At 48.0% G+C, this 12,550-nt stretch overlaps 1 protein-coding gene across 1 annotated transcript in view; it reads left to right on the top strand.

Annotated features, from left to right (window-relative positions):
* Positions 1–12,550, top strand: part of LOC144477148 (agrin) — a 78,998-nt gene that overhangs the window by 5,745 nt on the left and 60,703 nt on the right. Inside the window, exon 2 of the mRNA XM_078194635.1 lies at positions 837–1,073. Within this exon, the coding sequence (XP_078050761.1) occupies positions 837–1,073 (237 nt within the window). The remainder of the gene's footprint in view (positions 1–836; positions 1,074–12,550) is intronic.

Raw genomic sequence — 12,550 nt, 5'->3', positions numbered from 1 at the left:
TAACTTACTATAACTTCCTACAGCTTACTATAACTTCCTATAACTTCCTATAGCTCGACAAGGGTACCTAACTAACCACAAAACTTCAAAATGCAAAGAGAATCGATTTTTCTTGCCGAAAGAACAGAAAGCCCCCCGTCACAGTAGATAAATATAGATGCCGCGTCAATTACGTTTGCGAAATCTACTCCACGTCAGAGTCGACGTTCGTTATGCCGCGGTGTGCTCCCTGGCGAGTAGAATAGTAGAATAGGGTCCGTTCTGTATCACGCCGATAAAGTGAGAATCGCGTCAAGTCTGACAAGTGGAATAGAGAGACGTTCATCGGTCAGGCAAGTGGAACAGGTACGCCACTAATCAGCCAAGCGAAATACGGTCGGTTGTGATACAGAGAGACAGAGAAAGGGAGAGAGAGAAAGAGAGAGAGAGGTGAAGTAGAGGGACACTCTCTGTTTAGACAAGTAGAACAAAGGCGTTCCCCGGTGGCGTAAGTGGAATAGGTACAACCACTGTCAGACTAGTGAAATAGGGACGGCTCTGATCGCGATTGTAGAACGGGCTACTTAAAATCCCTTATCTTCGCCAACATATTTTGTTGGCTAGGAATGCTACATACAAATATCAAATCCTCGCATTTTGGACAGAATAAAATATACAATAAAATCGTGCAAGAAATATTATAAAATATATTTTATCGCACAAGCTCTTCTGTTCGAGGACGGAAAATAAATGTTTCTCGAGGTTCCTTACCCGAGCCTCGATTTTTATTACAGGTCACGTTATTTCGGCAAACCATTAATTCCGTCGACGCGCTCGTTTTCTTTCCCATGTTACAGAGATCAAAGACCCATGCGCGAAGCTGAACTGCACCCTCGGCTCGCAATGCGTGCGAAGCAGGGACGGCACCGAGGCCTCCTGCGAATGCCTGGAATCCTGCCCGAACTTAGGGGATCACGAGGGATCCGGCCCTGTCTGCGGCACAGATGGGATCGACTATCCGTCTCTCTGCGAGCTAAACAGAGCCGCCTGCGCGAAGGGCGCTAACATCACTGTGGCATTCCAGGGAAAATGCGGTGAGCAGTATTTTTCATGACTCCTCCACCCTTCGACTTCCCCCAGCGACGCGAACCGCGTTGACGCGTCGTCACTGTTATTCCGCGGCGTCACCGAGAGCATCATCGCTTCTTCCTCGGAATTATCGAACCGGATACGAGCCATCGAACTGTCAACTGTCCGCGAGACCTATTTTTATTTTTTTTTTCCACTTCCTGTTTGAAAATATTCATCGAACTTTTCTCGCGCAGATTTTCACTGCTTTTTTCAATGGATTTAAAAAAGAAAGTTTTGATAGTTATTTATGACAGTTAGACACTTTCTATGGGCAGGATTTTTGGGAATAATTTTTAGAAGATCGTGTAACTTGAATTTGTTTAAGACGGTTTTGGAAAATTGTTCGTCAAAGATGGAGTGAAATAATTTTTGCCAGAATTTGAACGATGTAGAAAAATAATTAGAATATATATAGAACAAATAGCAAAAGAGAACGGTGCCCAGATACCTTAATCGAAACGTCGTCAAAAGTGGAGCGGAGGATTCCGCGTATCTCGGATTTCGGGAGACCCGTCCCTGTAATCTTATCAAAGGCAGAGAACGCAATAGCTCGGCGCATATTCGTAGCCGGAATTTTCGTCTACGAGCAGAGATCGATTCCGGCGGAATGATTCCGCGCGCCCGATGGTTTCCAGCGGTTCTGGAATAAGGGTTGGGGTACGGCGGTCCCCGCGCGATATTATCCGGGAGTCGCGCGCGCGGAACGTCGCGAATGTAAACGAGCGCATTTGCCCGGAAGTAATCTCGATCGCGCGCTTAAAGGCGCATGTAAATAACCGTACTGACAAACCGGCGCGCTTAAGCTCCGGGGGCCCTCCCTCCGCTTCGATGCAGCAAATATTTGTTTCGCCTGGGAACACCGCGCGCTCGCGCGCTCCCAGTCGCCGCCCGAATATATTTCTCCTTTGAATAAATAATGCCGCGGCCGGCCGGCCCCGGAGACGTACTTCTTTCCGGCCGTGGCTCCCGGCATTTTCCATTTTCCCTTCCCTTTCTCTATTTATCTTCTCCCGTTGATTCTTCCTCCTTCTTCCTCCTTCTTTCTCCTTCTTCCGCGTCGTCTACCTCTTTCTCTCTCTTTTTTTTTCTGTTCGCCCCGCTGCGACGCGACGCGTAAACTTTTAATTTCGTTCCGGTGCCCGGAGCGCTAGTTGCCTTCTCGACTTCAAATTGGAAATTGTGAAAGTTACGGACCTATTGTTTCGCCCGGGCACCGGAGGAGATTCCGCGAAGACAATGTAAACTACCTTCGTAATTCATTAATTTTTACCTATTAACCGGAATTCAAATTTTCCACGGACAACTTCTCGGTTAGCAATTGGGAGTTGCGCTCTGCTGCGGCGCCGCGTCACGTGGACCCTCCGCGAAACAAGCGGAAGTTTCGCGGGGGAGGGGATGTTAATTCGTCGACATAGTCTCTGCTTGGCGAAGGTGTTTTTGAGGTTATGCTTCGAGATAACGTTGCGATATTTTACACGGACTTTAGTATATTATATGTCATAGTATAGTATATGTGTATATGAATCTAGCAACGTTGGTATATTACTATAGTATAGTATATGTGTATAGTATATGTATATATAAATCTAGCAACGTTGGTATATTACTATATATATATAGTATAGTATATGTATATATAAATCTAGCAACGTTGGTACATTACTATACATAAAGTATAATACACGTACACATAAATCAAGCAACATTTAAAGCATGTAAATCATTTCGTAGGAGCAGATAAATCGCGTTTACGCAGCAACAAAATTTTTGCAACAATTCCTCGTTGTCGACGTGAAACAGTGAAATTACATCTTGATTCGTATAAACACGGTTATCGCGTTAACTAAATAATAAACTGCAGCTTCGTAAATTTTCCTGCTATTTTCAAACTGTAAATATAAATCAAATATACCGTGCGCGCACGCATGTGTGCGTGTACGTGCGTGCGCGCGGATCGGTGTAACGAAGCTCCTCGCAAATTTATTAACATCGGCCACATGTTCTCGCGTAACAACGCTGTCCTGTAATAAATCGTCCTAAATAAACCGGCTGATTTACAGCATCGACTGATAAATAATATATCGGTGTAAAATGCGCACGAGGAAAAATTAGAAAAGAACGATAATCTATTTTTTTTTCGAACTTTTGTGCTAGGATATTCGGCGATTCTTTTTTTACAGTTAATTTTTTAACAGCGTTGTTTTCGATGAGAGAAGTTACATTTGTAAAATTGTAAAATTGTTCTTCGGTCTCAAGATCAAAGAAAATGCATCAAAATTACTTTATTCAAGAATTATTAAAAAATTATTTAATATCATGGGATCTGGCTTTTTTAATTGTTAAAGGACAATATTTCAACTCTCGAGCCTTCAAGAATCACCATCCCAACCCGACGATGTCTCCCTTGTTCCCAGCACCCTTCGCTCCGTTCCCCAGCCACCTCGTTCCCTCCATCCGATCCAAGAGATCCTCGTCGGACGTCTCCCGCGACACGCACCGGATCGAACCGGTTACCGTCGGCGCCGTTCTCGAATGCAATATAAACTCGGCGAGCGTTTAATCAACCGAGTAGCAAAGACAAATGTTTGATCAGACACAGGTAGCTGCGCGAGAAGGTGGCGGTGAGGAGGAGGCGGCCGCCCGTTTACTTAGGATTAGGTGAATCCGACCGCCGCGCCCTTCTGCCGCCCTCCTCGTCAGCCGGGCGTCATTGCCAGTTCGCGCCTCGCTTCTTATTCTTCGCGCGCGGCAAGCGGATCGTTACAGTGATCGCGAGGCGGAGCGCGTGAGGAACTTGGGGAGGTGGATTCTCGAGTCCGCTGGGTAGCGGACAGTGTTTTATTTGAGGTTACGTCTGAGCGCGAGCGCTGGCTCCTCGTGCCAGGCTGTTTAGCCTATTATTACTAGTCTTCGTTTAAGGGTCATCCGGGGGGAAGATCCAGGAAGGAATTCCAGGTTAGGAAGCGGCCCGCTTAGCCGCCGTGAATGGTATTCCCGACACCGCGGTGCCAGCGGGGGCCACGAGGAGGCGGGGCCACAAGGAGGCGGGGCCACAAGGAGGCGGGGCCACCAGCGCTAGACTCGATCTCTTTCAGGTCCGCGCGATTGACTCGCCTAAAAGACGAAGCCACCTCGAAACACCATCCGTTTTGGTGCCCGCGATATCTTGGTGGCTAGCTGGGTAGCAAACTATCGTCTTCCTTGAGCCGAGGTCAGCTCTGGCCGGACGAAGCACAGTTTGCTTACACCGGTCGACGTTAAAGCAGCGGCGAACCACCGCGAAGCAAACGCTGCATCCGGAAGCCGCAGCGAACGAAAAACCCTTCCTTCGCCCCTTAAGGATCGCTAGGAAGGAACGGGTGGTGAACTCGCTAGTATCGCGAAACCGCGCCGATACCGAGGTACCGGCTCCAACGCGACGTAATTGCTGTTGATCTTCCCCGGGTCCGGCCGCCCGTTGGAAAGTAACCGGGCAAACGTGGACTCTAATTAAACTGGTCTCGCGGGCCGAGACCCGGACCGCTTCGTTTCGTCAATTATATCGTGCCGTCTCTAACGGAACTAAAGCGCCGTCGCCCATAGAAATTCCGGCACTTTAACCGTCCGCGGTGTTACCGTGTTCGGTACGCCGGATTAACGAGGAGAATTATTATTCTTTTGTTCCCGTTTAACTTTCTCGGATTTTCCTACGGTGAATAGAGGCGGGCCAACCCCTTTCCCGCGCTTGTTTTAGCTTTATTCGTTAACGCTTCGTGGATACGGTCGACCAAACCGGTTCCGGCTGAGTTGGTCGATCGAATAAATCGTTGTAATTACCTGCGAGTTACCGGTTTTTAGTAACAAACGGTGGAACAGTGCGCGCGATAATTTAATGAAATATTTTGAACTTTTGGTGCCGGTGTTAAGTTTTATTTCATTTATAGAGATGGATATAGCAATATAGATAGGATTAGTTATTAATATTATATAAGTAGGAATATTGATGTCTTTTGTAATGGAAATAATATTTGGTTACAATGTTTTGTTCTACTTTGTCGAAAGAATTATTTTAGATTTTGAACTAAAATAATTTCGACTGCATAGATTATTAAGGGAAGATTTTAAGGGAATGATTAACCCTTTAATGTACCATTCTTAAATTAAATTTCCTTTTAATTAATATTTCCTTTTAAATGTCAATTAATTTATACTGAAACATTAACGAACAGGAAATTAGAATTTTAACCTAATATTGAAGGACCATTTTACTTCAATATTAAATGCTAATTTTATTCCAATATTAAATGCCAATTCTATTCCAACATTAAAAAATAAATTAAAATTCCTACTCAACAAGCTGTTACAACCAACTTTCGTCTCGCCGCGGCAGGGCAAGGGTTTTGAAAGGGGTAAACAATTACGGCACGGTAAAACCGTCGATTATCGCGCGGTCTCGAGCGAAACGTCGCGCCGTCCGACGTTCGAATATTGGAAGCAGCGTTGCCAGGTGAACACGGTGGATACGGTTGCCACGTGCGCGAGCGATTTAGCTCCGGCAACGGAGCGCCGAGGAGCGGGTTAAGCGACAAGCCGAACCCGGCGCGCGTTCGTTTCCCGCGTATGCCGCTCGCATACCGATAATTCATCACTGTCTTCCGGTTTCGGTCCCGGCGCGATGTTGCCAGGCGAGCCGCGTCGATTCAACGCTCGTTTCCTTTTGTCGGCCTTTATGTCTTTTCCGCGCCTTTTGTCGACGCTTCTCGTTTAATTCTCTGCTATTTTTTTCCCGCCATTGTCGGCGCGCCGTATAAACCGTGGCTGATTAATTCACGGCCGTCCGCGGCAAAAAGCGCGCGCGCGCGCGGTGACGCGCCAACTCGCCGCGAAAATCCCCCCGAAGACGCATTGTTTCCTCGAATCGAAGGCCTTTTATTGCAGAGGGGCGATTAGTCTTCCTTCGGAGGATACTCTCTGTTTAATCGGCGATCATTTTTGGTCGGACTGTATGAATGCGATTTCGCCGGGCATATTGTTCGCCGACGGAGTTCTTTAGACAGGATATATCGTATTTAACCGATCAATCTTCTGGCTTCATTTAAACCTTTAAAATGCCATTCTTCTCGCAACGCGGCGATCGGCACTTATCTGCTTTTAATATTTGTTATAATAGAACCGGACGATGTTTGCTTTTTTTCTATTGTCTTTATGTAATTTTGTTCCTAGATTTTGATAACAGAAGAATTAATTTTTATCTCGATATAGAAATAAACGAGAAACGCTCGAAAGATTCGGCAGCCCGTCATTCTTCCCGTTGCTTCTCATCGAAGTGAAAGTCACGAGAGCTATGGGGGGTGTCCTTTATCAATCGGATCCAGCCAGTCGACTCTCTCCCCCGCCGCTCACAAGGGGGAGGAAACGTGGGGGACAGTATTTGGTGACACGGCGAAATCAATAATAAATTCCGGGTGGTTAGGGGGTTGTTCCTGTTCCAACCTTTTCCGGCTGCGAGCGTGGCCCGACCGAATCCGCGACCTACACCAATTTCTTCGGAGCTGAAGACGGAGCTGAAAGAACGAGGAAGAAGACGACGAAGGATAAGAGAAGATGACGAAGGAAAAGGATAAGTAGAAGAAGAAGACAAAGACGAAGGGCGCCGAAGAAAGAGGATTAGAAGAAGATGACGAAGAAGAAGACGAAGAAGGCGACGAAGGAAAATGATAAGTAGAAGACGAAGAAGGCTGCGAAGGAAATTGATAAGAAGAAGACGAAGTCAGACGACGAAGGAAAATGATAAGAAGAAGACGAAGTCAGACGAAGAAGGAAAATGATAAGAAGAAGACGACGAAGGCTGCGAAGGAAAATGATAAGAAGAAGACGAAGAAGGCGTCGAGAAAGAAGACTAAGAAGATGAAGAAGAAAAAGGAGGAAGAGTGAAAGAAGAAGCTGAAATAGAAGTCGAAAAGGCAGAAGAAGGCGAAAGAGGAGGGGGGGGGGGGGAGGGGGGGCGACGGCGGAACGAGTGGCCGGGTCGCGAATCTCAAGTGGCTGCGACGATAAATCAAATTAGCTCGAAACTTTCGAGACTTTTCGATCGTCGCCCCTCCACCCTCCCCCGCCGCCGTTCCACCCTTCGCCGGGCTCTCCTCGCCGCTCCACTGTCAGCGACGATTGGCCCGAAGGTAAATTGAAAAAACGTGGTAGGGGAAGGAGCGGGGCGCGGGCGGAAGCGGCGGCGGGGAGGGGAAACGAGTTTTCGAGGCAGACGAACTTTTTCAATGATTGAAAGTAGCGACGGTGACGGAGCGACGAGGGCAGCGGAGGGGTAGGTCGCGGGGGCGGTCGCAGCCGCGATGGAACGTGCTGCGCGACGCCGGCGATTAAAAGTCTAGCGAGTTTTTGGTATTAATGTTATTTAAAGCGGCGCGCGGGAGGCGGGGTGAGCCAGGGGTTCTGTTGAACTGTGTCGTCGCTGCGGGTTACCGGAAATCGCGTTATTGGGTATCGGGCGCGCGACGGTCGGTCGGGAGGGTGGCGGCTCGCAGATGGAGGAATTCGTTTATCTTCGGGAAAAGGGGTGTGAGATAACTGGGTCAGGTCTCGGGGTTCGTTCGCTTCTGCGGTGGATAAGCGTACGCCGGGCGTCAGCGTTTTTTGGCTCGTTCCCGATGCTCGACGCTTTCGCTGCCCCGCGCCAACAACCCCCGAGTCTTACAGCGGCAGAGTATAGAGTATAGTGTTCAATCAAATTGGTACCGAAGAGTTCGACGGTATTTTACAGCAATTACTTTATCAACGTTTTCATGTTTCATTAATTCTAATCAAACATTTGGCGATGTAATATAAAATCGCTTTGTAAATGAAAAATTTGCAATATAAAAATTGCAATATAAAAATTGCAATATAAAAAATTGTAATATAAAATTGCTTTGTAAATGAAAAATTTGCTAAGCAAAAATCAGAAAATCTGATATTTATTGAACAAGGGTATGCGTAAGCTACGATACCGAAATTCGATACAGAAATATATACCGCCATTTCAGAGGACACCCTGTAGAAGTACGAACGGTCTGAGGGGGTTCGAGGCGACGAAATTTCGCGTCCACCGTAGAGTCTTTGAGAAATGGCGCGCGATGGCGGTCCTCCCTCCAAAATAGACAGAGAGATAGAGAAAGAACGCGAGAACGAGAGGAAGAGAGAGAGAGAAAGAGAGAGAGCCCCCTCCGAGGTTCCATTTCCTCAAGAAATTCGCTTTAGCTCGTTTCCCGCGAATATCCAGATCCGGGAATGGGAGGCGAACGCGCCGTTTTCTTCACGCTCGAGCGTGCCGAAATAAGGGTCGTCCGATGGCCAGGGCACGGGAGGGAAAGGGATGGGATCCGGGGGTGGTTAACTCGGAAGCCCGGGGTTCCCCGAAATGGGCTCAACTAAATTCTCACACTAGTCCGGTTAAGGTATTCCACCTACGGGGAGAGGCGTCGGGGCGACCCGGTCGCGAGGAAATTGCAGGCGGACCGGATCCGGTCGGCGCGGGTTCGGGAATCCGCTCGCTTCGTCGCTCCGTAGCGCGAGCTCCTGCGACACCCTTCGCGCGATTCTCTGCAACCGCCTTTGCAAGATTCTCCGTAACTACCTTTGCAAGATTCTCTGCAACCCCCTTCGCAAGATTCTCTGCAACCCCCTTCGCAAGATTCTCTGCAACCCCCTTCGCAAGATTCTGCAACCCCGTTCGCAAGATTCTCTGCAACCCCCTTCGCAAAATTCTCTGTAACCACCCTCGCAAGATTCTGCAACCGCCTTTGCAAAATTCTGCAACCCTCTTCGCAAGATTCCCTGCAACCCTCTTCGCAAGATTCTCTGTAACCCCCTTCGCAAGATTCTCTGCAACCCTCTTCGCAAGATTCTCTGCAACCCCCTTCGCAAAATTCTCTGCAACCACCTTCGCAAGATTCTCTGCCACCCCGTCTTGCGATTCTCTGCAACCACCTTCGCAAGATTCTCTGCAACCCCGTCTTGCGATTCTCTGCAACCCCTTCGCGCGATTCTGCAACCCCGTCGCGCCATCCTCTGCAACCTTCTTCTTTCACTCGGCACGTTCGTCTCGGCTTTCTAGCATTTGTCTCGGCCGACTCGGAGCGGTGGGGCACACCACGGTCGATTGATCGCGCGACGGAAACACCGCGGAAAACTGCCTCGAAACACCGCGGAAAACTGCCTCAAAACGCGGCAGAAAACAGCCCCAAAACGCGACGCTCGCCGCGAGATATGGAATTGTTTTTGGAACGAGTTCGCGCGGGAGGACGACCGGCCGCAAACTTGCCGAATATACGGCGCGCGCTCTCGCCGCGGAAAACTTCCGGCCCGCTTGTAAAATAAACAGAGGGGCGGGGGACGTAAGTGTTGGCCGCGCGTTAGATTGTCAACCGTGATACCGAGAATTTCGTGGACCGCAGCTCGTATTTTCGCACGCGAGAGAGAGAGAGAGAGAGAGAGAGAGAGGGGCCGTTCCGGCGGATGGCGTGTCCGCGGGAATGGACCGCGGAGGATGGCACTCGTTCTTTCGAAATTTTAGGATTCGGTCGCCTCGACGCCCGACGATTTTTCGGGCGACGCCTATCAGCGACTCGCCGTGCCGGTATCGCGAGATTGGGGTTTTTGGGGGACGGGTTTAAAGGTAAATTATTGCGGCTGATGGTGTTTGAAATATCAGAAAGGGCTGGGAATAAGGCAGAAATAAATAAGACGGAAAAAAGACAGAAATACCAAACCATCTTGGTAAGATGGAAACACTTGCTGTGGAATTTATAGTAGTGCGGTTAGTTAATGATTAAACTGTGGATCTTTATGCAAAATGAAAATTCTCAGCATCGGTTGCCAGATGTAGGAATTAAATATTAAATATAAATATCATTAATTTCTCTCTCTTCTACGATAAAGTAAAAATAAATTCTCCTCTGTAAATATAGAAACGAAGATAAATGAAGACAATATAGAACAAAAATATTGTCTGACACTACTAGGAAAATTATTAGGTACGAGTTGAATCGTCGCAGCACAAAAGGAGCGACAGTGCAAGGGGTTAACATCGGTGTATTTCCGTCGAAACACAGGTAATCCCCGTCGACCGATAAAAGGAACCACTAGGTGGTCGTGTCACCGTGAAAACATCTGCCTCCGGGATCCAACGCACGCCACAGCGATCTTAGCCCCATAAATTCGTAGGGTGACTCGCGCGACAGCTGTTAAACGACAATAGCTCCCCTCAATTAAAGCCATAAATCCGGGTCCGAGGCGACGGAATATAGGATTCCATCTGCGCTCATTCCCGAAACCGCTTATAATTTACTAACGACATGTAGCCGGCGGAGTCTTCGGGAGGATCTGGAGGACGGTATCGGGAGGAGACGCGGGGGCGGCTGCTTCGGCTGGCAAAGTAGCCCGTTTACGATGCAGCGAACACGGGAGGGAGAGATAGTGAAAGAGAGATAGTGAGAGAGAGAGAGAGAGAGAGCCCCGGGTAACCCGGATGCTCGCATACCCGAAACCACCGTAAATTACCATCATATTCCTAAGCGGATGCTCTCGCGCGCTTATGTTTACGCGCCTGAAGCCTAAGTGACTGCCGCCCTCTCTCTGTGTGTTCGGGTGCTCGGGGTGGCTGCCTGGGCGCAGAAGGGACGCGGAGAGAGAGAGAGGGCGAAGGGGGGAGGGGACGCGAGGGCTTCCTTAGGTTTCAGGGCTGCCGCAGATCGAACGGAAGTGGCTTCTCGTACCGAGTGTACACGTGAACGGGAAGCGGCGCGCGAGATGCGCCGCTGTTAACATAAACCCGAGTCATTGCTCCCCGGGCATAATTCCTTTATACGATCCTCGTAACCCGGCGAGGCTCTCCGCCACCGGCTTCTATGAATTTTACCCCGTTCCACCTCGACACCGAACCATCCCCACGCGAAACCCACTTTATGCGGACTCCGAAAAATTAACGACCCCTCTCTCTCTCTCTCTCTCTCTCTATCTTGCTCTCTATACTTCTGGACGAAGCCTAGGAGACCGACGGGAAGCGTGGAGGATGGTCGATCGGTGGAACTAAAATTTCTCGAAGGTTGTCCGATGATTTTGATCGACTTTGCTGGAATTCGTGTGCTGCTTCCTTTGCTTTCGTAATTTAAAAGTGTATTTAAGAGCATTTCTTTGTTTTCGGTGCGAAATAGTGAAAATATGTCAGAAGACCTAGGAGGCATATGTTATATTTTTTTTAGGTCGTTCAGTTTATTCAATTTATTCAGTTTGTTCAATTTGTTCAATTTACTCAATTTGTTCAATTTACTCAATTTGTTCAATTTACTCAGTTTGTTCAATTTACTCAGTTTGTTCAATTTGTTCAATTTATTTAGTTTATTCAGTTTGTGCCGCTTTATTTAATTTATTCAGTTTAACCATTTCAGCACCGAACAACGACATATCATCGCTAGCTAAATTTAATATCACCACATTTTTTAAATATTCCTACGAAACAACAATTGCTTCTAATTTCTCCTTCCCCTTTAATCTTTCCAATTATCAGACTTTACAAAATCATTATAATTCCCTTGCAACAATTTCTTAAACTATATCGATCAAACGCAACATATTTTACGGAACTCTTTCAGTCACCCCTAAAAGGGTGAAATATTCCAAATAAAACAAAGCCGTGCACCGGATAACAAATATCCATTCCACGGCTCTAGAATTTTTCTATCTACAAAATATCTCTCTAGAGTTCTCGCGGAAAAAAAGAGAGCGAATCGCTGGAGCGAGGCCACCGAAAAAAAAAATATCCATCGCTGTCTTTTAACGACCGTTCCCCGGGGATCAGTCGTCGAAATTAGATCGCGCGTTTCGCCGGTTCGTTAGAAAACGTTTCAAGCGTCGCGGCGCTTTGACGACGGTTTCGAGGCCGCCGTTCTCCGGGAAGCGATTCCACCGGAAATTGTCGTTTAATACGGGAGATTCGGGCGCGGCGCCGCGCCGGGGCGAATTTATCTATCAGCCGGTTTAAGTAGCTCAGTTGCAACGCCGTTTCGTTTACTAGATCGTGTTATAATTGAGCGGGGGGAGCTGGCTGTGCAGGTGTCGTCGAAATTAATTTGCCGCGAGATACCTGCGTATCGAGCCAGACCGTTCGATACTCAAGAGAGCGAGAGAGCGAGAGAGAGAGAGAGAGAGTTCTGCTCTCGCACGTGCCGGCACGTACAAATTCGACGATGAAGCCTCGATTCCATCGGCTCGATCCGATCAAGGAGGACTCGCTAAATGGAACCTATCGCGCGGATTCCTGCGCCAGGCGAAATATACAGGGTGTCCAAACATTCCTACTCTACATGAAACTAAACAATTCCTCGACCGATTCGAAACAACTTTTTCCTTGGCGAAAATATTCTACGACGCTTCGTTGACGAGTTATTGACGAAAAACGCGGACCAAT

The sequence above is a fragment of the Augochlora pura genome, chromosome 11, assembly GCF_028453695.1.
Source record: "Augochlora pura isolate Apur16 chromosome 11, APUR_v2.2.1, whole genome shotgun sequence".
Taxonomy (NCBI): Eukaryota; Metazoa; Arthropoda; class Insecta; order Hymenoptera; family Halictidae; genus Augochlora; species Augochlora pura.
This window is presented reverse-complemented; position numbering and strand designations above follow the sequence as displayed.